General features: G+C 52.1%; 1 protein-coding gene across 1 annotated transcript in view; it reads right to left on the reverse strand.

The window, feature by feature from the left end:
- Stk24 (serine/threonine kinase 24) overlaps nucleotides 1-27,937 on the reverse strand; it is a 75,285-nt gene that overhangs the window by 7,586 nt on the left and 39,762 nt on the right. The window contains exons 3-6 of the mRNA XM_055609584.1: nucleotides 9,527-9,583; nucleotides 5,739-5,847; nucleotides 5,415-5,572; nucleotides 1,051-1,236 (exon numbers count right to left, since the gene is read on the reverse strand). Coding sequence (XP_055465559.1) covers nucleotides 1,051-1,236; nucleotides 5,415-5,572; nucleotides 5,739-5,847; nucleotides 9,527-9,583 — 510 coding nt within the window. The remainder of the gene's footprint in view (nucleotides 1-1,050; nucleotides 1,237-5,414; nucleotides 5,573-5,738; nucleotides 5,848-9,526; nucleotides 9,584-27,937) is intronic.

The raw sequence follows: 27,937 nt of genomic DNA on the forward strand, positions 1-27,937 counted from the left end.
AGTAGTGCATGCTGGGAATAAACCAGTACCGGACACAGTTTAGAAGCAGGTATGTGCCACTTGGTTCTCTTTTCCTTGATGCTTTGAGGCAAGCCCCACGATGTAACAAGCAAACAGCCGGACCGGCACACAAGACCATACCCACCACCAGACACCTGAGCAGTAACCAATGGCTGACGTGCTGACCTCAACTCGCAGCCTCGGTGGAGCTTAGAAACTGTTGCCTGCCTTTGTAATTCCTTTGGCAGAACTGGTGCCCTATTGGGGAACTGCATGATGCTCTTGTAAAATTTCTCTTTTCTCACCCTTTATGACAGTTCACAAGCCCCTACCTGAGTGTTCTCCAGGCTCAGTGACTGGCACAGCTAACTGCGCACAGAAACCCAAACCAAAGAGGGTCGCAGGCCCCGTTCTCAGCTAAGAGTGGCTGCTGCAGGGCTCCACCACCGAGTAAACACCGAGACGGAGCAGGGCGGTGGCTGGCCCCTGCACCTTGCTTGGTTCCTGGCACACCACAACTGGGAACTGGAAGTTTACTTCCTTTGAGGCCAGCCTCTGCTATTACTGAAGTTGCTTTCCAGTTTTACAGCCTGATCTTTCTCTATAAATATCAGAAATTAATGATTCTATCACTAACACCAAGGAGAATATTCTTCAGGCTCAATGAGGTATGAGATGCTAGAAAATCTAAATCAAAATAATTACATCTTAAATCCCTAAAGGGTAAGAGGATAACCAAAAAAAAAAAAAAAAAAAAAAAAAAGCAAGCAATTAAAGAAATGGGGCCAGGCAGTGGTGGCACACACCTTTAGCCCCAACACTCGGGGTAGAGGCAGGGGCAGATGGATCCTGTGAGTTCAAAGCCAGATTGGTGTACATAGTTCCAGGACAGCTAAGGCTACACAGAGAAGCCATGTCTCAAAAAATAGGTTTGGACAAACAAAACGAAGAAGAACTGGAACTCAGAGAGAGGCCACAGAGAGAGCTGTGACAACACCTGAGGCTACTGCGAGAGAACAAGCAGCAGGCGAGAGCACAGGAGGCACTCACAAAGCTGGGCTCCTTGTTGAGGCAGGCCTCCACGAACTCCTTGAGCGGCTTGCTGTAGCTCCCCTCCAGCGTGGGGGGGTTGTTCTTTGGGATGAGGAACAGCACCTTCATGGGGTGCAGCTCCGAGTGCGGTGGCTCTCCTTTGGCCAGTTCAATCGCCGTGATGCCAAGGGACCAGATGTCTGCCTGCAAGGACCAACATATGGTTATAGCTTAAGCCAGCATGCATTCAGGCGAGCCCCGATGGGGGGGGGGGGGGGGAGCACAGGGCGGGGCGGGGGTGATGGTGTGAGCACCTGGGGGAAAGAGAAGGTGTGAGTTTAAGCCTCAGGTTCTGAAAAGGAACATTATCTTGAACTAAGAATCAGCAGCCCTTGGCACATCACAGGAAACAAGGGAGCAGACTGGCTGTAGCTAACAGCTCTCCCTGCACTGGTGACCGTGACCACCACCTCTACAGTGGGCAGCGCTCATGTGTCAGGCAGCTCTACAATGGCGTTTTATGACAAGAGACAGGCGGCTTTCCCTAACCTATCCCCTGACCTTCGTGAAGGAGGTAGAAGGAGGTAGTTAAGGAAGGGTATACAGGAGGCTGGAGAGATGGCTCAAAGGTTAAGAGCACTGGCTGCTCTTCCAGAGGTCCCAAGTTCAATTCCCAGCAACCACATGGTGGCTCACAACCATCTGTAATGGAATCTGATTTCCTCTTCTGGCATATACACGTAATAAATAAATCGTCAAAAAAAAAAAAAAAAAAAAAAAAAAACCACACACACACAAAAAAGAAGGGTATACAGAGGCCTCCCACTGTGCCCAGAACCCCAATATGCCAACCAAACAGGGCTTGCCTACATGCAGACACTAGAGCTGGCAAGGCTCTGCAATGCCAAGATGTGAGCAGTAGAAGGGGACCGTGCTGACTCTGGAGCCTTCCCCAGGCAGTGTGCCTGGCAACTGTCTTGTGGCTCCGGGCAGCCACGGCCAGCCATGCGCTGCAGGCAGCCTGTGCCGCCAGAATGTGCAACAGGAAAAAGCAAGCACGTGGGGGAGGTGGGTGAGCGATGCATCTTGGCTCACTAATTCCAACACACAGGGCATCTCTCAAGGAGTGCAATTCTTTAATACCGAGTAATTACTGAGCTTCTCCAACTGCTGAAAACATAACACTTCCATAGCTACTTTATCTGACTTAGGATCTGAACTCCACATGTCCCAAATGACGGCGCGGCTCCCAAGGCCCATTAATCTGTAAGAGTCTCTATTGCCAATTCCCCAGGACCTTTAAGAAAAACATCAAGTCCTTATACTGTTTATAGCTTCCCTCTGTCCTGGCTGAAGGCATCTTGGAAGGGACCCTCAATCAAGAACATGTCCCCATCGGCCTGGCTGGCATGGCAAGCCTAGGAGGCATGCCTTTCCCTGATTAATGTTGATGTCAAAGGGCCCAGACCACTGTGGGCAGTGTCACCAGGCCTGCACAGGGCCTGGGGTGTATGCGGAAGCCAACTAAGCAAGCCAGGAAGCACGAGTCAGCAAGCAGCTTTCCTCCGTGCTCTCTGCTTCAGTTCGTAGCTCCAGGTCTTTGGCCTGAGCTCACGAAGGACTGTTTTAAAGTGAAACGCACTTTCTTCCCCAAGCTGCTGCGGTCACGCTGTGCCTCAGCGCTGAGCCTGACTAGGAACAGCACCTGATGCATTTCTCTCTGTTCCCAGCCTAAGGGCTGGAGGCGCAGGCAGCCTCAGCACTAGGACAACAGCCTTTCCAGCTGCCCGAGCCCCTGTGCTCAGCACTTCTGCACACACCGGATCCCCTAAACGTGCAGGTACGAAAGGAGACAAGAGTCTTCGAACAGCTTTTACAGCAAGCAGGACAAGGCCAACGAAGAACAAACCGGGCTGGCAAAGATGGAGGGCAGCGGGGGAGGGCAGCCTCCGCCCTGGGCAGGTCTTCAGGCGACCAGGAGACTAGCACAATCTCTGGTCCTTTAGCCACCTGGAGTGGACTCCCTTGGCGTTCTCCTGGGACCTTGTGAGTACCAGAAATCCTTACCACAGTGCCCAGTCAGAGCCACGAAGGCACAAGAGGAAGAGAATGCGACACGAGGAGGAGCAGGAGCGGCAGGAGCACTGGCTGAGGCAGGCTGGGCTCTCGCTGGCCCAGTCTGTGTGACTGCCCTCCGGCAATGGCTCTCCAGCCAGAGCTCAGCTCAGCACAGAGCAGGCTCCACTCACCCTTTAAAGGGCTGGCGGTGGAGGTCTGTGTTTCAGGTCAGCTGTGTCCTTACTCTGCCTAGAGGCCTGAGCACTTGCTTTTGGAAGTGGAGACTGGGAAAGAGGCAGAGGCAGTAAGGCTGCACGCGCTGGGCCACCTTCCTCAGGCCCACGGACATAATGTGAGCAACGAGGAGCCCCTGGGCTGTCAAGCAACTCCAGATCCATGTCTAGACAGTCCTGAACACAACCAAGAACGACCTATAAGCTGGCACTATGTAGACTGGCGGAGCCAGAGGAACTGCAAGTTCAAGACTACTAGAGGCTACATAATGGAACCCTATCAAAACTAAACCATGATATATCCAAACCCAGCCACCCAGGTGACAATGTGTGGCTGTGAAACTTTAAGGCCTGGCGTCCCCACGTCCTTCTGGTTGAGCTTGGCTGAGCTACCTTGCACCCAGGACCTGCAGCACAGTCCTGTTTGCAGCTGACGCCACTGATAAACCCAGACAAGGTGACAGAACATCGTGAACACCAAGCCATTTGGTCAGAAGCCAAAAACTCACCCAAATGTGCGAGACAGGGATGGCTCCCTAACACGCCAGGGCCAGGCAGACTTAGGCCGACCGCAAGCACACCTGTCCAGTGCTACGTTTAGGAACCATGGCGCCTAACGGCTCCAACAGACACCAGGAAGGGTGTCATGGACTGTCAAGGACAGTCATGTCCAGAACAGCGTAAGTGGAACCACACCAAGGAGGAGGCGTCCGTGAGGACAGGGAGACCAGAACAGCTCTCTGGGAAACAAGACACAGCGTGGCCTCTCTGAGAAGCTGAGCTCCTACACAACTCAAGAGAGCAAGCAGAGGAACCTGGATTATGGGCTGTCTCCTACCATAGTGCAGACAGCGAGTGGAGGACACGCACCACCTTTCCACAGGACAGAACTCAGGAAGAGGGCAGGAGAAGGCAACAGCTGTGGAGGGAGCCATTTTCCAGAAGACAAGGAGTCGGCAAGCAACAAATGCAGACCAGAACTGACTGACCTGGAGTCATGTGCTGCTTGCTGGATGACAGCCCAGAGTTCCCATCCAAGCTACCAGCCCACCAGCTTTACTGTTGAGCTTGCCAAGCAACTAGAAGGAGGGATACCCGTCTCTTCACCCACAATGACATGCCATAATGGCACATACCTTACAACAGTGATCCAAGGTTTGCATACACCATTCAATGAGGAAGAAATCTGCTACACAGAGGAGGTCCAAGAAAGAAAAGAGAAGGGGGGCGTGGGGTGGGGTGGAAGGAAGGACAGGTGGGCAGAGAGACAGGCATGCTAATACACACTTGTAATCCTAACACTTGGAAGGCTGAAGCAGGAGGACAGGATCACCAGTTTGTCAGACTTAGGCTACACAGCAACTATTTTCAAAGTGGGGGGAAACTAAGTTAAAATTTTTTTGAGGGGCTCAGCACAAGAGAAGAATTTGAGTTTGGTTCCCAGCAACCATGCCAGGCAGCTCGTACCGCCTAACTCCAGCTCTGCGGTCTACTGCTCTGGCCTTCCATCAGCACTCACATGCCCACAGTCACAAACACAAACTTTAAACAGTGAAAGTAAGAAAACAAAACAATGTTCAACCTAGGAACATTCTTTTGTTTGTGCCTTAAAGTTTAGGGCTCAGGAAAGCCAATTCTGTGCTAGATATGAACCGGAGCAGACAGATTGGGCTGTTTTTAGTTTATCCTACAAAGTTTACAAACCACAGAACCAAAGGAAAGGGCAAGAAAAGTTAGGAACAGAAGCTGACATGGAAACGGAGCCTGAGTGCCGACTCCTGATAACTGGAAGCCTCTGGGAATGAGGATGCTGAAACTGAAAAGAGAATAAATGCTTACAATCCCTGAAGAACTATGCCTGTCCGGTTCTGCTGTGGGGCTTACTGAGGAGTTTCTTTTTCTAGATACCCTCACACAGCAGCCCAGGCCCTGCCCCTCCTCCACTGTGACAACAGTCCTCCAGCCTCCATGGTACTGTGCATAGCCGCAGAGCCACCTCCAGGACCTACCCTGGAATGTAAGGAATGTTGCACAATCAAAATCAAAAGGGACAAAGGTCAGGGTGTGGCGGGCCTAGAGCTTGGCCCTCACCTTGGAATCGTAGGCCGACTGCTTGATGACCTCGGGTGCCATCCAGAAAGGGGTGCCCACGAAGGTGTTCCTCTTGATCTGAGTGTCCGTCAGCTGGCCAGCCACGCCGAAGTCAGCCAGCTTCACCTCTCCGTGTTCAGAGAGCAGAACGTTGGCCGCTGCGAGACAACCAAGGCGCCATTATGCACAGTCACTGCCAGGGTCACTCTTCCCAGGTGCCCTGAGGTTTCCTAATAACAGCCCAGCCTCAACCCAGAGGCAGAGTGAGCTGGTGAGCCATGGAGAGCACAGCAGTGCAGTGGGCTCTGCTGTGCCAGGCCTTACCTTTAATGTCTCTGTGGATTTTCTTCTCCGAGTGCAGATAATCCAGGCCTTTCAAAATTTCCCGCAGTATGGTAGCGATCTGAATCTCATCTAAAGGGCCAGGTTCTAACTAACAAGAAAAGAAGGTCATTGGCCACTCAGCAAATACGTTACACAGGGCTTATGAACAGAACCAGGGCTAAACAGATAAGATGGCTGATGTGGAAAGACATCTTCACAGAAAGCAGAAACCTTGTCTAAATCACGGTAATCTGTTAAAGGGCCAGGCATCAAGAGGCATGCATGCCTTCAGTACTAGCATTTGGGAGGCAGAAACAGTTCTCTGCGAGTTCAAGGGCAGCAGGGTCTACAAAGTGAAACCCTGTCTCAAGAGACAGAAAGACTCATCCCATAAATTCTGCTGCTCTGCAGAACTGTCCAGTGCAGCCACAGCCGTTGTGAGAGCTGCTGTTCTGGAGTGCCAATACCAGCTCACTCTAGACCCAACACGCCACCTTGTTTTCAAGACTATGCTGTATATTCAGTTGAAGGTTGTCAAACACCTCTGCCTGACTAAGTACACCATTTACACAGCAAAGCTCCTCACAACTAGATTCCAAGGCTGGCCTGGGGCTCTCTGGCAGCAGACTGCCTGACACCATTCCCCGTCACGGCTTCCCGCTCCTCCTCTCATTTCCCTGCGTGTCCACAAATGCAGCCCCGGAGGCTGGGCTCCATGAGAGCTACTGTGCCCTGACGGGGCTGTAGGATCCAGCTGCCCTGGCCAGCGGAGCTCTTCAGCAAAGCCGGGGGCAGCAGCAGGATGGTCACCTCTGCCCTTGGGGACCCCAGACGACTCAACAGGCACACGCTAACTCCACCTCCATCAGACAGACAAGAAATAAAGCCAAGGAAGTAGCCCTCAACCGTACAGCTCTCCCTAAAATGCATAGAGATATTCTTAAAATAATCCTGATTATTTTCAATATTCAAACATAATTACCACACCCCTTACTGAAGTACTCCCCCTCTGAGGGTTTGGAGACAAAAGTGAACCGAGATAAAGGACGGACAGACACATCCAGCAGGAGGTGGAAGAACAGCAGTAACAGGCTCAAGACAAGACATCAGGGTCCTGCTCAGCCTGGAGCCACCCACCACTCCCAGGTAAGCACGTCCCTAAAAGGAGTGCTGAAAGGATCAAAATAACCTTGTAACCTATGTTTCTTTAATTGCCTTATAACTTATATTTGCAAGTTTTAGGCCCATGTTAATTAAAGCCTCTTAGTGCTTCTCCAGAGAGCTGAGGAATGTAAAAGTTCCTGACATTAGCCATCTGTGAGGGTAGAGATAAGGAAGAGAACAAGCAGAGATCTCTACTAAATGGAGAGAAAATCACCGGCTGGCGCCTGTGAGATGAGCTTTGCTTGGAAACTGGGCCAAATGGCCCCAATCCTTCTCCTGACCTTTGATCCAAAGCCTGTCACCCCCACTCCTCAGAACAGACACGGTATGAGTTAATCACTCTCCCACCTTTAACTGTGGCTGTATCTCATATGGCAGGAAATTCCAAACTGACTTGAAGATCAGGGCTGACCAGACCTAAGGGTGCCCAGAACCAACCAATTATTTTAAAAGTTAAATACTTCATCCAATCATGAATTCTAGGCAACCCCTAGAATTCCCCGCGCCTTGTCTTTTAAAAACCTAAGGTCTTTGTCTCCCGGAGCCACTCCTTGCTGACCAGCAGGGGTGACCCCATTGTGCAATGGACAGAATGAACCTCTTGCGATTTTGCATCGATGGATGATTAGTCTCCTGGGTTCTCTTCATACCTTCTTATATTTAGGCTCTTGCTGGGCCTAACAGTGCCACATCTCTTCATGGAGATGTTTCCCTGAACGGTGGGTCCCAAGACTCACCAACCACACGCACAGTCTAAATCAGCTGGTTCTGCATCTTCCTCCAGCTGTGGTTTCTGAAACTGCAGGCATCTATTCAAGTAAATTCAATTATCGTAGTGATGGGAATGAACACTGAAGCATTTACAGACACAGAACCGCTGCTCCAAAGGGCAGTCAGAAAGACAGGGCCTACAAATATCTCTGTATGTGCCACAAATTAAACTCCCTGTGGATAACAGTAATTCTAACTGCACAACAGGAAGTAATTTGCTCCACTCCTCTCCAACCCCCAGAGTGAAAGGGGAAGAGTTAGGTTTTTGTGCAGTGTGGATATTTATAAGGATCATAAAATACACTCAGCTGATTTTTCCCATCATAATAGCACAACTTAGCTTTCTGTCATATTAACTTGTTCCTGAAATCTTCACTGTGAACGGTTTTAAACAATCTCCATAGTTTACAAAAATGGACTTTCCTCAATTAGTGCATTAGTCTTCTGGAGAGATGCAGTTTTAGTTTCTCCTCTGAGGAAACCACACACTGATACTGTAAAAGGGGGTGCCCTCAAAGAGATGGGGACCTTTCTTAGAGGAGTGCGGTGGGCCTCCCTTCCGCTCCCACCCACGCCTCTCAGCAGGGAAGGAAAGGCTATCACCTGGGCCGGCTCAGAGGACGGGTTCAGCCTATCACCAACCTGCCGGGCACAGGGCTGGGAGGGTGCTAGTGCATCAACGCTGGCACTTCTGTGCGGTGTGCATGCTGTGCCAGCTTGTGCCTGTGTTTGTGTGTTTGTGCATATGTGCATGCATGTGTGTATGGGTGTGTTCGGAGTCCAGCAATCGACATCAGGTATCATCTGTAATCCCTTTCTCCACCAGGTTCTTTTGCCCTCAGGCCTCTCAATGGCTAGACCAGCTGATGAGTGAGCCCATGCTCCTCCTGTCTGCGCCTTGCCATCTTCAGGTAGAGACATGCATCTCAGGTCTTCATGCTTGTATAAGCAGCACTTGACCGGCCCCAGCTGTGTTACTTTCAATGCACGGACAGAACGGAAACAGAAAGACAAGTACAGGCCCAACCCCGTCACAAGATGATGGAAGCCACACATCTACCAAGCACTCCCAAAGCCCAGTGTGAACCAGCATCTCTCCCGGCTGTGGGCCGATGTGGAAAGCAGTGGGGGAAGTCGGGAGCAAAGAACATACTGGTTGGGCCTGCTCCACTGAGGCACCAAGCCTGGCAAGAGCAAGGTGGCCAAGTGCAGCAGCCTGCCTGGGGCCCATCTCCAACACCTAAGGCCTACTTCAGTCACTGCAGCTCGTCTCTGACCCAGGGAACAAAACTCCACCTGAAACGCAAAACCAAGACACAGGGCCGAGGAGACAAACTGGAGTACTTGCTGCTCTTCTAGAGGACTCGGCTTCCCTCCCCAGCGCCCACACTGAGGCTCACAGCTGCCCGCAACTGCAGTCCCAAGGGACCCAGAGCCCTCTTCTGAACCCTGCAGGTACAGAGGGGCTGGCTGACTGACAGGCAGGATCCACACCCACACAGAAGAGAAAGGAAAAGACATGACGGCTGTTAGCTAGAGGAGCTAACAGCTCCTCTACCAGAAGCTGATACAGCTGGTCGGAAAAATACCCTAGCCAAGGGCTCTAGATAAAATAACTCCTTAGTTCCAGACAAAAGCCTTAACTGCTGCTACAGCTTAGTTTAAAGGTTAACAACGAAATGACCCCTCCCCCAGTGGCCTCAGAGGCCACTGTAACTCTAAGTTCTGTGTAAGAAACAGAAATAGGTTAGGAACAGCTGCGTGCTTCCTAAAGGAAGAGTGAAGTGGGGCCAGAACTCCTGTTGGAGCAGTGAGACCAGGCAGAGCTGTGTGCCATAGGCAGTGATACTTACCAGATCCAGGGCAGAGCCTCCGCCAAGGTACTCCATTATTATCCACAGCTTAGTATCCTGCAGGGCAGAGACGGGGGAGTTAGCGTCACAGCAGAAGTGGACAGTAGCCACGTCAATGAAAAGACTACTTTGCCATTACTTTAGACCTCCATTCTCTAAGCACATACAAAACAACGCACGGAACACCTCTACACACAGCACCCTCCTGCCCTGTCCTGAGGTAGGAGTGGCTTGGAGTGGCAGGAGAACAGGATTGAGGGCATTTCCATCTGGGTGTCCCTCACCTCGGGCCGGCCCAAGCACCTGGAGCCAAGCCATGACTTGTGTACCACACAGACAGGAAGAGCACACTTCCCACCATCATCACCAGGCCCCTAACCCTGACAGCCCAGCCTCCCAGCCCTGTGATGTGAGGACCCACGAAATGATGATGCGCACGCATTTTATAAGAAAGCAGTTTGTTGAATGGAGGTGGAGGAAGAGAGGAGGGCGAGACAATATGGGGGAAGGGAGGGGACACCCCAACAGAGAAAGGGGAGAGGGCAAGAGCACGAGAGATTAAGAGGGCAAAAGAGAGACAAAGTGGCAGGCTGATCCTTTTTTGGAGCAGCTGAACCTTGCCTGCCAGATGCAGCTACCTGGCGGGCGACACGATGACATCTTATAGGTTGCTAGGCAACCCAGAAGCAGGCTGCCTAAATACTAAAAGAACTCAGACAATTTCTGATCTCCTTCTCCATGGGATTATCCCACATTTTGGAATCCCTACCTCCCGCCAGTCAGACAATAGTCCTGGGTTCACGTCTCAGGTTTTCCGGACCTAATCTAAAGCCCTTAATATTCCTTGGTATTTTTATACCCCATACCATCCCCCCAGTCCTCAGGAAAGATAGGACGAACTAACCGATCCTTAAAAAAAAAAAAAACCCTTGTTAAACTATCACAACAGCTTCACCTCGATTGGGTAAAACTCCTCTTCCGGCCCTTTTCAGGCTACAAGCTCCTCCCCCCCACCTCTGTCCATCTCGCCATTTGAGCTCATGTATGGAAAATTGGTCCTAACTCCTGGTCTTTCAGCTAAATCCTTTCCTCTCCCTGACCACCTACTTACTCCTTACTCTGGTCATCTCCGCTCTCTTCTATGGGTCTTTACTGACCACTGTTTACCACAGCCACACACTAATGCCTGTCCATCTCCTATTAACATCGGGGACCAGGTCCTTCTCTCCCCTCTAGACCAAAGCCCCCTATCTCTTCTAAATGGCAGGGCCCTTTCAAGGTGATTCTTGTGACCCCAACAGCTGCTAAGCTTGAGGGCTTCCCTCACTGGATTCATCTATCCCGCCGCAAGCCTTTTTTCACCCCCTCTCCTCAAGATAATGCCCCCTCCTACATAGCAACTCCAACAGACCCTGCTCCCTCAAGCTCCAGAAGACGCCAAGATCAGCCACCCTGTCTCCAGTTCCAGAGAAATGAGGCCTCGCTACAGCAGCTGTGTTCAACCCTATTGGGTTGGGTATGTATTTTTCCTCCTCTCTCTCTTGCCTGTTTCTGTCCAAGGTAATTCCTACATATAGAGATTCAAGATTCAAGAAACCATCATTGATAATAAACAGTCTCTACAAATAGGGCCGGGAAATTGCTCTATGGGAGGCTGTCAGGAGCTGATTGAAATAGCCATCACCCCCACATCCATCCCTCCTCTCTTATTTGATAGAATTTTTGTTTGCTTCCTCTTTGGTCAAACAAAAGATTATTGCAAAAAATGGCCAGACAGATATGGAGGCTGCCCATACGGTATTGTCAAATCCATACACCAGCACAGAAGAAGCTTCTTCACCTGTACAAAAAGACTCTCTACTTATACATCCGAGACCCTTGGGATCCCAGACAGGAAACAGGCATCGCTGGAAAACTCTACCGCTGCTACACACCCAATCTACAGATAAGTACCATCCATATCAGAGAAAATATGCCCCAATTACCCAATCCCTGGGGATGGGAGAAGTAGAGAATTAAACACTCCTCTAAGGTCATTACCTCTTTAACATCCCCTCTCCTAAATAATACAAACCTGTCATTTTGTCTCCTACTTCAGACTCTGAACTCAGCCTATAAGCTCCTCAATGTGACCCAACGGGGCCATTTTAAAGCTTGTGGCTGTGTCCCACCTGGGACCAACTCAGAACTACCGCTGACACCTTCTCCGGTGACTCTGTCAAGTAACCTTACTCCACCATTCACTAATTGCCCTGACTCTGATGTTGCCATAACCCCCTACCTTTTTCACATCACCCTCTTTGGCATGGCAAGCTGTTTCAAGGCATCCAGGACACACTCTGTAGGAAGGCTAAGTTTTAGAGTGTAATAAAACTATAATCCTTGATACATCTCAATCCCAAAGCCCTGCTACTAATAATACCTTGATTCTTTGTAGACTACCATCATCTACTGCTAACAATACCTCGATTCTTTCTAGGTCTACTATCGTCTGCCTGCTGGCTGGTCAGGAGTTTGCACGCTGGTGCTCCTCTTCTCTGAGCGTGGGTGATAAATGGAAAGGAGCCCTTACCAATCCTGGTCGTGGACTCAGCAGCTGCCCAGCAGGAGAAGAGGGCAATTCAAGTCTTGCCCCTTCTGGCTGTTGCAGAAATCACAGCAGCTGTCAGGACCGAGACAGTAGGACTAGCCACTTCACTAACTTTGCATTATCAGCCTTCTTCCCAGTTCATCCAGGACCTCTAGCAAGTGGCTCAGACAATACTAACTCCCCAAGGACAGATCGGCTCGATGGCAGCAGCAGTACTTCAAAACTGAGGAGGACTGGATCTCCTCACAGCTAAAGAAGGTGGCCTTCCAGGGACTGTCTCTGACATGAACTCAGTGGCTGGCTTTGCCCCCCACCCCCAGGGAGGAGCAGCCTTGCTAGGCCACAGAGCACACAGCAGCTAGTCCTGATGAGCTAGGGTCAGATGGAAAGGGAGGAGGACCTCCCCATCAGTAGACTTAGAGAGGTGCAGGGAGGAAATGAGGAAGGGAGGGTGGGATTGGGAGGGAATGAGGAAGGGGCTACAGTTTATTTACAAAGTAAATAAACTATAGTTAAAAAAAAAAAAAAAAAAGGTGGCCTTTGCCATCTTCCTCCAGGAAAGCATAGTAAAAGACAAAATCCAACAACTCCAGACAAATCTACAAAAGCGAAGAACAGCTGGAGGCTCTAGCTCTTAGGTCTTCGAGAATCCCATATGGAAATAGATTCTGCCCTTCCTCACACCTCTTCCGCTGTCTTTCTGCTTTTGCTTTCTGCAGCCTGCTTTATTAACTTCTCTACATTCCTCTAACAACAAATACAGAAATTCTTAACCAAACCACTAATCAGTTACTCCTACAGGATTATCAACCTCTGCCCACAGAACCAGATGACAATGACCTTCCAATCAACCCTGATGGTGGGAACCAGCTATACCCTGAGAATGACAATGCCCCTAAGCAGCAGGAAGTAGCTTGAAGAGCAAAGGTCGCCCCTATGTCCTCCCCACCATCACCCCTTTCCTAGCTCCTTTTTAATAAAACAAAAAGGGAGGAATATTGGGACTCGTATGCAGGCATCTCTACGGCCAGCCCGAGGGACCTGACAAATGGGACATCAGGCATCTATGAGGCCACCTATGGACCACCTGAAACCACCTGCACATGCTCTGGGTCACCTTATAAGAGAACTCGCACCACCCTCTCTCCACGCCCCCTCCTCCCCCACCCAGGGACGTCTCTGTGACCCCCTCCTCCTTTCCCTAATAAAACCTCCCACGTGGAAACCTAAGGCAGCCTGGGACCCACTCCTACCAACAGGCCGCCAGCTTCCAACACGCCGAAGTCAGCAAACGCTCTTTCTGGCCCTGCTTTACCAGTGTGTGGCTGCTCTTCCAGGTCTCTCTTAAAGCTACCCTGCCCTCACAGCTCCCCGAGTTCTGTGTAAGGACCTGCACACATTTGGTATCACGTGGGTTCTGGCCTAAACCTAAAGCAACCGTCTCCATTGCTCACGTCGTTATGGGAGCTTTTGTGCTCCCTGGAGTTGGGGTGAGGGCAGACTTATCAAACTAGCCTCTGGGCTCTTGTCCTCCAGCACAGAGCTGCTCGGTCCTCAAAGCCCCAGCGAGGTCCCCTGCACAGCGGGCCCAGCATGTGGCTCCCACCACAAGGCCTGTGGTCACGGTGGGAAAATTCACCTGTCTTCCTTGACCTAAACCAACCACCGCCTATGTCTGCTATTCATTGTAGATCCATTTCAACAAGGCAGCAAACAAGCACCAGGCATCTGGCAGCACAGACTGAGACTGCGGTCCTCACTACCAAGGGCGAGGACCGAGGTAGCCACCTGCTCGTGTCAGGGAGGTCCTGGCCTGCTTCATCAGCACCCCTCCTTCTGGGACTGTCCTTGAGCGTGCTTGCAGCTGAAGGTAAGCCCAGCCTGGGGAGCACAGGGCAACAGGCCGGTGTGCCCGCTACACAGCAGGAACTCGAGGCTTGGCCACCGCCGTGCTGCGTGGAGAGGACCCGGTTAGACTTCCAGAAGCTTAAGTAGGTGGGAGGGGAGGAAGAACAAAGCATGGTGGCGAGTGTGTGGAGGTGGCAGGAGAACCCCATTAACGTGTGACCCAGCTGAGGAGGAGGAGGGCGGGGGAAGAGAGGAAGAGGCAGGGTAGCCATGGCACTCTGAGCACATGCTCCGTGCCACAGGCTGTCCTGGCCACACAGTGAACTCCAGGCCAGCAGTGACACTTCCGCAGACCCGCTGAGGAAACCAGTGGCCCTGCAAAGACTGTGTCCCTCCACGGCCCTGGCCCTGACTCTGTGCTCCCTCTTCTGGCTTGCTGACTCAATTCCTCCAGACTTCAAGTCTGTTAACAGCAAAATCTCCTCACAGCCTGGTCCCCACCCTGGGCACTGCCACTCGGGGAAGTGACCTTTCTGCTACCTGGATGGCAAAACCCGAGCGACAACACCTTGGCCTCAGAGCTCTCAGGCTCCGCCTGCACAGTTCACTGCTGTCTTCCTACATCCGCCACCAAGGAAACACTCCCGATGCTGAGGTACTGGCCCAGTCTCCCGTCGGACACCCGGCACAGCCCTGCCCCTCTCTGCCCACAGGCCCACAGCAGAGGGCACTGGAGACACTGCAGTAGTTTCCTGAGCCTGCTGAGGGTCTGTGTCTGCACACTCATGTTCCCTGTATGCTCACAACAGCTCACCCACAGGCCCTTGGAAACCACACCAGGAATCTCAGCCGGGGGGGGGGGGGGGGGGGGGGGGGGGGGGGGGGGGGGAACTGCCTGCTGTGGCAAGCAGGAGTGAGCAGCCACGCCCTGTCCCTGGGAGTCCACAGCTGCCAAGCACCAAGGGAGGGCAGCTTGTGAGGAGAAAGTGAGGAGGTGGTGGTGCGGAGAGGGCCACCCCAGACAGCAGGCCGTGCAAGCCCGGATAAACTGCACAGCTGAGAGCCGCCCTGACTTCACACTATCGTGCCCAGTCACAGTGCTCACTGGCTCCTCCATTCTCCACAGGGCCAGAGTAACTGCCGAAATGCAGCCCCACTGCTGGGGCTAATCAGCCAGCCTTGCCTCACCATTTCAGTGAGGACAGCACGGCCGAGATATTAGTATCCACTGGGGCCTGCTGTCTCCTCGGGGACACTTCTAAACCCACGGCCATACTGTGATCTCCATTAAACTGTGAGTTCAAAATAAAAAGAGACACGAATGTGTGAAACAGAGTGTGTGGAAGAAGTGTGGTGGGGAGATAAGAGCACAGGTTTACAGCAACCTGAATGCACTTTGTACACGTTTGAGCTTGCCAGAGAACAAAGCCAACAAAACCTAGTTCCTAAAAGCAGCAGAAATAAGAGCTGATTCTCAGGAGCCTCTGGTGTACACCCAACCTCAGCAAAGTCACTGAGCAAACAGGCTCAACACAGCCATTCTCAACACCACCACTGGGGGGCGACAGAGCCCTCCAACAGGAACCCACCCTGGGGTGCACAGGCCGTCAGGATCTGGGGTTCCCAGCTACACGCTGGAATCACACAGCCCACAGGTATCAGGTCCTCACACAAAGAGCGTGTCAGGAGCACAGAGCGCTGTCCTAGGCCACCATCACGTCCCAGGACCTTCACTTCCGAGGAAGGACCTCCCTTCCCGAGGGCTAGGCGGTCTTCAAGGGTGGCTACAGCACCTAGACCAGTCTGCAGAGCAAGAGCTAAAGATCAACCAGACTAATCGTGCATTTTCCTTGCCCTGGTTTCCTCTTTTGAAACCTAAAGATCAGGCTGGAGAGATGGCTCAGCGGTTAAGAACACTGGCTGTTCTTTCAGAGGTCCTGAATTCAATTCCCAGCAACCACACAGTGGCTCACAACCATCTATGATGAGATCTGGCACCGTCTTCTGGTATATATGTAATAAATAAATAAAATAAATCTAAAAAAAAAAAACAAACAAACAAAACAGGAAAGAAAAGAAAAAAGAAACCTAAAGCTCATGCCAAACCCCACAGATTAACTTGGGATCACCGGATTTTCTATCTGTCCTCCCGAGGCTAGTCTGGTGAACCCCCTCTCCGGCAAGCACTGCTACTCTTCTTGTAACTGGCACATTGGGATGTGCCAAGGCACAGGGGGCGGGCTGGAACTTCTTCCTCCCAAATCCAGCTACACTAGGCCCCCAAGCCCCTGGAACATGGCTGTACATGGAGGCGGAATGTAAAGGGGGCATTCATCAAAATGAGAGTATCGGGGCGGCTACAGTATGGTGTCGTTAGAAACACAGATCAGGACACAAGAGAAGCCAAGGAGAGGCCCCTGAACAAACGACCGGGCAAGCTGTGGCCGCAGACCGCAAGCCTGCAGAGCTACGGGGTACTCCTGCTTGGCCACCTCGGCTGTGGCGTAGACCGAAGAGCCCTGACTGCAGAGGCCTGAGAGCAGGTGTGTTTGGGATTTCTTTTTCTGTTCAACTCTAGAATATTCACAAATATAATAAGAGATCTTATAAAAGAAATCCAAGCCTGAGCACAATTCATGTAATGTTTGCACACATCTAATACACATAGTAATTTGGATGCACCTGTATTTTCACTGACATCCATGAAAACTCTACAAGCCAAACTATTCAGTCGTTGCTCTGTGTGGTCACTCTATAAACTTCACACTCTGAAGCACCTCAGATTTCTAATTTCAGCAACCAGGATTGCTCACCTGTACTTGGATGTGGCAGCCTGAGAACTAAGGCAGGCATTACCTCAGACTACTTCCTATGTGGGAAAGGGGGAGGGCGCTCTGGGAATGTTGCTGTTTTCTTAATGTGCACTTAAATTTCTTCACACAAAGAGTTATGTGCGCTGTCTAGAACAGCTCCAGGGACAGACTTGACAGGGCGACAAGGAAATGAAGAAAAGAGACAGACATGGACAAGGAAAAGCTGGGGTCACGTGGACTAAGCTCTCTGATAGAGAAACCACAGCACCCAAGTGGAGCCTGTGTAACATACAGTCCAACAGGGAAGCCAGATTACTGAATATAGCCAAACAAGGAGGAAGGGTTATTACATACTGATGAACAAGGGTACAGGCTTAGTTAATCTCAGTAGGAGCAGTGGATTCAGGCCCTAAGCATCTGGTGGGAGAAAACTATGGTGGACATTGTTTGCACACAACATCAACAGTTGCACCAGCGGAATTTGCCATTCCTGTGAGACTGGGGCTATGGGGTCCTTGACATGGCTGTGCCTGTGTCAACACACACTCACTTGAGACGTCATTCATTTAGGGCTTCCTCCACTTCCCACAGTCATGGATATTTTATCTTTCTGCAACTGCTTCGTTTATGTGCTTTGCCCATCTTTTCTGTTGGGACCTCATCTGTTTTTTCCCTTTACAGCACTGTGGATTGAACCTAGAACCTCCCTATCCCAAGCAAGCCCTCACCGCTGAGCTCTCTCCCCAGTCCTGTATCTTTCTGGAAACAGACTTTGTTAGGGCAATCAGCTACAGCACAGGGTGCTGCCACAGAGTTTGCCCAAAGACATTAATTTAATGTAGGTGCAAGAAGCAATAACAGTATCTCAGGCGAATGTGCTTGGAACTATTCCTAAGCACTTCTTAAGAGCAGGGACACGCTGAGTGGGAACGGCTCCCATACTGACGTTAGGGGCAGGGACACAGAGAGTTCAGGGTTGAGCACGGATCTTGAACCAAGCAGCTGTGTAACAGAGCTTTAACTCCTGTTCAGAGGAAAATGAAGGAAGAATAGCTGGACCTGTGGGCTCCCCGTATAGCCAAGAAGAGTATGACCCAGCTTTGGGAGGGACCCTTCTTCAAACTAGTAACTAAGAGACAATAAAGGAGGCCACTTCTGGTTGCCATGCACAGACAGAAGTGCCCGGACCCTGAAACACCCTGTGCATGTGTCAGCCTGAGGTTGAATCCAGAACAGGATAAACAAGCACGGGCAGGTTCCCCACAGGGAGGAACACAAAGGCCTCACAGAAGGACTGAGGAAGGGCTCCATGTTGTAGCTGGCTGTTCCCCCAGGCCTCCCAGCTCAGTTAACATTGAGATGTGCGACCAAGGCGGCCAGGCTTGAGCCCAGCGTGGACTGCAGGCTTCTAAGAACATGGATAAACCTACTCCTTTCTGTTCAGCTCATGCACACCAGTCATGCAGCCTGGTCTGTGGACAGCCTCTGCCTTACTAGCTGTCACCAGCCACACACTCCGTAAGTTCCTAGCTCACTTACCTCTTCTGCACTCCAGCTTCCACAGCACCCCTGGCACACCACTTATGAAGAAGTGGAACACCCGCCATGAGGAGGCCCACAATCTTGACTACTCCTTAGCTTAGCTCAAGCGACCACGCCAAACCCTGGTGGGCAGGCTGTGGGACACTGGCGGAGGCCACCTCCCCTCCTGCTCCTCCCACCTTGTCAAGTCTCAGGTGCCTCGCCTAAGCCAGCAGCTCTCAACTGGCACCACTTTGGTGGCCCCATATCAGACATTTACATTACAACTCAGAACAGCAGCAATGGGATTTTATGGACGAGAAGCAGTTTTAAGGGCGGAAGTGTCAGGAAGGCAAGAACCGCCGTGCCCGGTGCTGCCCAGGCCTACAGGTGCCCCAAGAGCGTAGAGTGGCTGAGCGACGTCCTCGGCACCTCTGCAGACATCCGGAGGCCCAGCAAGGCCCGTTGCGGGACAGGGCATCCTCCTGGCCTGTCAGCCAGGGGCACCCAGTGAAAAGCACAGTGCTCAGCTCAGCACTGGAAGCCGAGACTCCATGGACACAAGCTGATGTAGCTGATTTCACCAAGACTCTGCCAACTCACCTCTCACAGGCGACTCGGAGTGGGTGTGGAGGAAGGCCAAGGAGTGAGAGCCACCGGAAACACCAAGAGCAGCCCTCAGCTGGACCGCTGGCCACTGCCCTCTGACTACTAACAGGGGGCTGGGGAGCGGGCTGATGCCAAGGGAGGGCGCACACTGCAACAGAGCCCATTTTGTGCCCCTGCCTGGGGACGGCACGTAAGTTCAGGAGACCTGGAACCAGCACAGAGGGCCGAGTGTGGTGAGCCCTAGACCCGGCAGGACACTAGCCTACCCTGAAGACATCTTCAAGCCAACCTCCTCAAGACTCACTCACTGACCAAGAGCAGCAGCTTCTGGGAAACGCAGCTTCAGACACCCTGTCCGTCTGGGGCCCCGAGGACAAAGTGAAACCCACGAGGACGGCAGAGCCGAGCCAGCAGCACCTTTTCCTCCCCCAGGGCAGGAAGAGTGCAGTCAAGGCTGCAGTGCTCCCACACCCAGCTCGGCCCTCCTCATCCTGGCCCACCTCCTCAAGCCCAGCCACCCTACAAGGAGTGACCCCCAGAACACGAGCTGTTGCCTGTTGGTTAATCCCCATGCCTGTTTCCAGAGCCGTGCAGGCCACTGCTAGGGAAGCTTGCCTCTGGAGGGTGCCAGATTCCCTGGAGCTGGAGTCAGGCTGTGAGCTGCCCAGAGCGAAAGCTGGCAACCTCAAGATCATGGGTGAAAAGCACACATTCAGCCACCAAGCCATCAACCTGTTTCTCAAGGTCGGTGTGGTTTGGAGCTGGAAGTTTTTTGTTTCTCCATTTGCTTTTGGGTTTTTGAAACTCAAGTTTCACATTGCCTGGGAAGGCCTCAAACTCACTATGCAGCTGGAGATAACCTTGAACTGAGGCCCCTGAGCTCGGAGCGCTGGGACCACAGGGTAGCGCTGCCACTGCCCAGGTGACAGCACTGACAAGCCAAGGCATCACCTCTGAGGTCTTACGAGCCCCGCTCCCAGCAATCCACTGTGTGGCCCCAGCAGATGTCATCAACCCACAGGCCAGAGCCTGGTACAGACTGCAGGGCCCCCGAACCACAGCCCCTTGACCTCACCAGAACTGCAGTCTCTTTTAAGAACAGGCAGCCCATTGCATAAAATGATTGAGAGTCTGACCTCCCACACAGGCCTGTTTCAGGAGCACAGCGGCTCTAGAATGGAAACCATCACTGCTCCACTGCAGCCACAACAATGTTTAGACCACAGGCTGAGGCTGCAGTACGCAAAACGTGTACACGGGGACAAAAGAAACTGTGACGTCCACTAACATTTACGCTGTACGGAATGTCAGCCTGAAAACAGCCGCATCTCTGTAAAATACCTAGCCTACTTCAGATTTTACTTCTACCCAACTTTCTAGACAAAAACCCAAGAGAAGTGCCGTATGTCTCCAGGGTACGAAGAACTCCAGGCCAGGCCTCAGAACAGCACAACTTCTGTGTCTCCGGCACTGAAGCTGCCCATATCAGACTTGTGACCTCAAAGCAAGATCTCCTGGCCAGTGTTTGGTCTGCCAGAGGCCAGTGAGGGGCTCAGCTTTGTCCCTGGTTACAGAGAAGGTACCACGGACTCCACGAGCAGTTTTAATTTTCTGCAGCACAGGGGCAACTGGAATTCACTCCTGTGACTCCTATCCAGGCGGCCGCTGCCAGGCAGTCAGGAATATAGCTAGAGACATCCAATGACTAAGAACGACTTGGAGGGAGAGGATGGGGCCCTGGAGTTCCCCACGGCAACCGATTTCAAGTAGCTGTTCTGCACGTGAGGAGGACCGAGGAGCTTGAGCACACAAACTGGACTTGTGGGTCTCCTCTCGGGGCATGGCCACACGGCCCACATGCAAGAGAGAACTGTCTGGTGGTCGGCGCAGGCGTGCAGGGAGGCCTTCGTTTACTGCCAGAAGGTCAACCCCAGCTGTTTCACTGCAACCACAGGCGGCAGGAGGCCAGTATGGCTGGCCCCTAGACACACTACCTCTGTTCTCCACACAAGCACAACACAGACCCACTACTCTAAAGCCCTTCATGCCCTGAAGTGTGTGCTCACAGATGGCCAACTCAGCTACTCTCAAGAACACTGTGCCAAGCCTGGCAGCAATGGCACACAACTTAAAGCCCAGCACCAGGTGGCTGAGACAGGAAGATCTCTGAAGTTGAGGCCAGCCTGGTCTACAAAGCGAGTCCAAGACAGCCAAGACTGTTAGGCAGGAAAACCCTGTTTTGAAAAAGGAAGGATGGAAAGGAGGGAGGGAGAGGAGAGAGACAGAGAGAGAGAGAGAGAGAGAGAGAGAGAGAGAGAGAGAACACCGTGCCCAAAACAGAAATGCCACTTCCTTACACACCTATGAACATCACCACTGGACAGCCCTACATGTGCCCAAACTCCTTAACCTGCCTCTGATCTCCCTCCTCTAGACTTAGCGCACTTATGGAGTTGAAATGAAGTCTTAAACTGCCAAGGGCAGTTTAGCAGATTCACTGGAGCCAGCAAGAGAAAATACATAAACAAACAGCACAAAAACAAGACAGGCCTTTGGAAGTAACCCTAAAATAGTGTTCACAATCAAATTACCAGTCCAACATGTAAGAAAACACCCAGGCCAAAGAGCTCCCAAGCATGACCCACGGACAAGTGTGCCGGGCCCTGGCCACCTCACTCCCTGGGCGCAGCACCCCTGGAGTGTGTGTGGAGAGCCTGGCGCAGCTGGGCTCCTGTAATAGGCACAATCCTTGCTCCCAGCCCACAGCCCCAGGCAGATGTGCCCTTCCTAAGTACCGGGGGGGGGGGGGGGGGGGGGGGGGGGGGGTGTGGGGTGTGTGTGTGTGTGTGTGTGTGTGTGTGTGTGTGTGTGTATGTGTGTACACCTCTTTCCCACAGCACTCCACAGACAGGTCAGTCTCTTCCCAGCCTCCTCCTTCAGGGCTCTGCTCAAGCCTCCCACCTTCCTCCGGGGCCACTCCTGACCTGAGGGCCACAGCTTGGTCTCGGCCTCAGATGCTCGCCTTCCCCTGTGGCGGCTCGGCCCTATCTCCTGCCGGCTTTAGGCTCAGCTTATGGCCTGAGAAGCATGAACAAGGCCCACACTGCACGCCCACACTCCCTTCCCCTACAGATCACAGGTTGCCATGTGTCTACTCCTTATCTGCCCTCCTGCGACAAAAGCCCCGGTGCCAACCCACAGCCAACCCAGAACCCTCAGCACAGGCCTTGTCGCAAACCACACACTGTTTACACCAAGACACTCCCGGAACCAAGCACTCAGGAGGCAAAGACATGCCCTACAGTTCAAGGCCAGCCTGGCCTACATGATGTGGCCAGCCAGAGCACACAGTGAGAGGCTACCTCAAGACAACAACAGAAACAGGTGCTCTGGAAGGCTACCCGTGGTGTTCTATATGAGCCAACACTCACCCCTCAGGTACAGTAAGGGAAACGGGAAACCAAGGCTGTCTAAAGGACAGGTTGTAAACATGTCAACAGCAACATATTCATTCGCAGATGGGAACCACCCAAACATCCATAAAAGTGACGGAGTGAAGATTACACACGAGCAGGCACAACAGAGTGTCCGTCAGGGTTGCGGCTCGGCCCTACAGCACTGCCCCCTCCCCTGCCCCTCCCGTGTGTCTCGTGGATGCTGCCGGCGCTTTAACAGGTGGGGCCCGGTGGAAGAAGTTGGGTCCTGGGGGACCGGCGCCTTCCTTTCTCGCAACCCTAGTGAGGTGTGTAACCCACTCACTACAGGTGCAAAGCAAAAGACCCAAGAGCCACAGACCAAACCTGAGCCAGGAACAAAAACAAAACTTTCCCGCACTTTCGCTGGTTCTCGGCTGCGACAGCACAGCTACACAATAGGCCTAAAACACTCAGCAATTAAAAATTAACTACACCTGCTGCCACCGAATGTGGACCCTGAAATCTCTATACTAAGCAAAGCCAGACACGAGACGTCTGCGGAGAGTTTCTGAGCCAGCATCTGCTGCAGGCTGGGCTCGACTGTGAGGAATGCTGACTTCGTTCTAGAATAAAAACAAGGCTCTAAAGCTGACTGCAGTGGGGCTGCCAAACTCTGAGCAACACCAGAAACCACTAAATTGTGTATTTTGAAGGAATAAAATTGTGTGACACATAAATTACAGCTTAACAAAGCCTGGGGGAAGGAGTAAAGGAGAAGAAAGGAGGAAAGGGAGGAAGGGAGGGAGAGAACTAGGGAAATGAGAGGGCCCTGCTGGCAGGGCACAGGCTCTTCTGAAAACCACTCAGTCACCTGCATCCCAGAGTGACACCCAGAGTGCTACGTGGGAACAGCACAACACAGGGACCACACTCCAAAGCCTATGCCACTAGGGAAAGGCAACTCCAAACTACTATGAAGAACCATTCCACTCCTGCTGAAAAGACTAACAAGAAAAACACAACTGCCAAGTGCTGATGGGATGCCGAGGAAGCGCTCTGGACAGCCACAAGGACACCAATCACGTGATTCAATTATCCCACGTAAGATGGGGGAAGGAAAAACAGGTTTATACAAAAACAGTATTTCAATGCTTATGGCAACACGGATTCATGACCATCAAACCCAAAAAACAACCCAAGCAGCCTTCAAAACACCATTACGGCAGATCTGCGCAACAGTGAACTGGTCAGCAAAGATACAACTGGTGACTGGGTCTGACTCTAGGCCCGTCCACTGTCCCAGCACCACGGGACGGGTTCTTCAAGGACACTCTGGAAACAGCAGAAGGTGCTGACAAGACAATATAAGGTTTGGTGACGAAACCTGGCCAGTTCAGGTTCGCTGGACACTGGTGCTGTTCTACACCCATTACATACATACCTGGGGGAATCTGGACATCTGTTAAAAGCACACAGAGCTGTGCAGCACAATTTTACTGTGTGAATACTGAGACAAATCACGCCACAGGAAAAAAAACAAACAGCACAACACACAAGGCGATGTTCAATCAATGACACACAGACAGAAGATCTGGCATAGGTCAGCGGTGATGATGCCATGGAGCACGAAACTGTAAACCTCAGCTCTCCTCCTCTGAGATCTGTAAGTGGAAAATGGAGACTACAAGAAAAAAACTGATGTTCTGATGTCACAGAACAGCGGGCTAGCCCTCAGCTGAGAGGCTGCTGCAGACTCAGAGCACAGAGGAGAACCTGGTTCTGCACTGAGAGCTCTGCCACGCTCAGCTAAACCTGTAAAACCAAGCTGCACAGCACCCTGGGGAGGCAGAGGCAGGAGGAGAGATCAAGGCCAGCCTGCGCTATGTGAGGCTATTTCAAAAACAACCCCCCCCCACCAAAAACAGTAACAGTTAAAAACACATAGTACTTTTTAAAAGCAGATCAAAAAAAGGTGTCGACCACGGAAAGATTTCAGCGCTTTCTGTGCTTCCTTATTCAATAATACTCCTCTAAAGGCCAAAGTGCTGACCAGCTACCACAGAGAGGAGCCCTCCCCAGGTGGTGGCACCTCATGCTATGCTCCAAGGGCACAGGCAACCCGCACAAAGCAACCACTGTGGACAAGCCCAGCAGGGCCTCGGGGAGCCTGAAGACTAATGCTGAGACCTCGCATCACCTCCAGATGGTGCCAGCCTTCTAAGCATCACGGCCCAGCATGCAAAGGTTCTATGCGGGGTCCCGTAACTGCAACATGGACCCATCTTGCTTTCACAGGGCACGCAAGTGGTCTGACCATGGAAAGCAAGCGGGCACAACCATAATATCTAAGATTTTCTGTCTAAATTTTGTTTTGAATCCCCGGTGCCAAATGTCAGCCAGGGAAATCCCATTTCTCTCCCAGCTAGTTCCTGAAACAAGACAGGACAGAGTTCTCAAAAGAGGGGCTCTGGCACTGGGGTGCTCCTATGCTCTCCAGGGTGCACAAGACCAGACCAGCCTGTCACTGGAAGGTAGCAGCACTGATGAGCATATGCTGGCACTTGGCCCTTCGGCGGGAGAAGGTGGTGTGGTGGTCAGCGGGAGAGTGCCACATGCTACAGCAAGCTAATGCAGCGGCCCACAGAACCCCTCACTCCACGTGGGAGAGCGGGACTTAACCCAGACCCAACAACCGTCAGTCTTTCACACTAAAATGAAAGCAGCACCTTGCTTCTTCCACATCAACAGAAATATGATGGGTCCGTCCCGGGAAATAAGAGAACAGACTGTGCTGGGATAAGACGTTCTGGGTGTGAACGCTTGTGCAGACACAGCTGAACCAAGACGCTCCCCGTAGTCAACAGCCACCAGTACTCCTAAACATGCTGGAATGGGGGGGCGCCACCTTTCTGAGAAAGAGCCGAAAGGAAGGTCTGAAGGAGGGAGTCATCAGGTCCTAACAGGATCCAGGTTTTCGCAGGCTAGACAGATTCTTCCAGACATAAAAGCGTTCCTCACATTTGAACACAGCTCAGGCCAGGCTGGGCGTCGGCGCACACTAGGTGTGCTCCCTGCCCTTCCCCCACAGCTGTAACCAGGGATTTCCTGCTGTGATGAAGTTGAAAAGCAACTGTGGGGGAAAGGGCTTATTTCGGCTCACAGTTTGCAGTCCATCTCCAGGGGAGCCAGGGTGGGACTCAGGCAGGAGTCAGCGGAGGCTGAGGCCATGGAGGGCGCTGCTCACCGGCTTGCTCGGCGCGCCTTCTTACAGCACCAGGTCCACAGCCCGGAGGTGGCACCACCCAACAGGAGACAGACCCTCCCCAGTCACAGGTCACTCTGGTGGGACATTTTTTTTCAACTGAGGTTCCCTCTTCCAAAATGACGGTTCTGGCTGTGTCGTGGTGTCATAGGCTAGCCAGCACAGAGGAGCCGAGTGTACTCTGCTGTGCTAACTCTGAGTGTCCAGGTGAGGAAAGCAGGCATTGCCTAGGCAGGAGGAGCCCAGCCTAGGCCAGGAACAGACTCCACCACAGACACTGACAACCTACAACAACGCTCTCTTTCCTGCGGGTGCGAGGAAATTCCCAGTGTCCTCTGGGGCAGGTGAGGAAAGACAAGGCGTAAGAGCAAAGAAAGCCACTCTAAAGTGAGGTGTGGAACACACCCACAACAGGCCTTTCCCAGAACTCAGGGACCTTTTCAATATTAATTTCTGGTGAATCTTGTGGCTAAAATGACCTAACAATTTTTAGGAACTGATTTAAAAAAAAAAAAAAAATGGCTGGTAAACTAAGATCTTAACCCACAAAGGCCAGGGGGCATGTGTCCTTAGGACAACACAACAAGAAAATGCGCAAGTGAAGATCTCAAGCACACCTATTTCTTTTGTTTTTTTCTTCGCCTCACACCTGATCTGCTTTAGAACTGGGATGATGCTGGGACCAAATAAGACCAATAAGAGCAGGGTAAAGCCCATTTTAGCACACTAACAATGAACTTTTAGACATGACTTTTAAGTCATTTAGATAATATCTAAAACAAACAAAAAATGCTTTTTAGTCACGATTTGCCAAAACTCCACTATATGCCAGGCACATCAAACTCTGCAGTTACCCTGCAAGCAGTGGGCAGCCCGAGGACCACCTGCCGGGCAGGTACTGCCAGTGGGCCAGAGAAAAACCCTGGCTGTGCATGTGCACATCAGCCAGCCTCAGCACAGCCCGGCGGGCTGAGAGCCCCACCCCCATACAGCACTGGACACTGCTCCTGAGAGGCTGCTCGCGTGGGGGCGGGCAGGGGGTCCTGCTGCCAGACAACTCCACAGTCCAGGGAAGAGGCAGCATTCTGGACCTGTCTCCACTCGTTCGTGACCTTTTTAGAGAACTGCTGCAGCAGAGGGCTTAGGACAGTGGCTGAGCGCGGAGGAGGCGGAGGCTTCCGGTTAATAGCCTAGCTGGTTCAATTCCCCAAAATTACACTTAAAAAACAATGGTGACCTGGGTTTAAATGGTGTCTCATCATCTCGAAGACTTGCGCAGGCTGTATGTGCCAGCCTCAGTAGAGTCTAGATGTAACATGCTCCCTCTGCCCCCGTCTTCCCCCTTGTACTACTGCTCTAGTTTTCATTTCTACTGTGATAACACGCCCACAGTTCCAGGTTACAGTCAGGGCAAGACAGGAGGCGAGGACAGACAGACCATGAACACACGCACTGCCCCTGCTCAGCACGTCTACGCCTGCACAGCCCAGAACCTGCCCAGAGAGCGCTCGGGCCCACAGCGAATGAGCTCCTGGGTAAACGCCCACAGGCCACTGGACCCCAAGGGTCCTCAGCGACTCTCCCCAGGAGACTCTAGACCGTGTCAAGCTGACCAGTTACCACAGCCTTCAACCTTGGAAGAAAGACTCGTCTACAAAGCAGGTCTGTAGCTGATTGCCTCACCTGGCACAAGGCAGGCTCTGGGCTCAATCCCCAGGAAAAGGAGAGCAAGGGGGTGACTCACTCTAAGCAAAAGTGTACCTTTTCCTGACCTCACCTCCACAATGCCCACTGTGGACGGACACTTGCTGAAACATATTACGGTCAACTAGGTCAGTAATGAAGAATGGCGAGAGCTTTTACAGCCGCCCAGTTAGATCACTGAAGAGCAGCTCTGCCCACCACCAGCGGCTACTCGAAAACCAACCAGGACTCCGTTAACACAACCAGAGCAGTTTCTCCTTCCCACCTCGGTATTCCCCGGGGAAAGTCTTCCCTGCTTCGCCCCAGGAGCCGAGGTCGCTGTCCCTCCCAGCACTCGGTCTTACTGCTCGCTTTTGACCTCACTGCAAACTACCTTCACTGAACCATAGCAGACCTAAGACAGAAGGATCTAATGAAGACAGGCAAGGAACAACCCTGAAGTGAAAGCAACCACGAAGAACATAGCATGGTTTTTCCATTCTACAAATGAGGAAGCAGGAGTTTTTTTAAATAGAAAAATCACCAGCAGTCAACACATTGAAACGAATGACAGGCGATTCCAGTCCAGTGACGTCTGACTCAAGAAGTCGGTGCTGTCACTTCAGAAAGTGCTGCAGGCACAGCACGAAGGTCCTGGTACCACCGCTC

This window comes from Psammomys obesus, unplaced genomic scaffold (assembly GCF_907164565.1).
Source record: "Psammomys obesus unplaced genomic scaffold, mPsaObe1.curated_primary_1811, whole genome shotgun sequence".
NCBI lineage: Eukaryota > Metazoa > Chordata > Mammalia > Rodentia > Muridae > Psammomys > Psammomys obesus.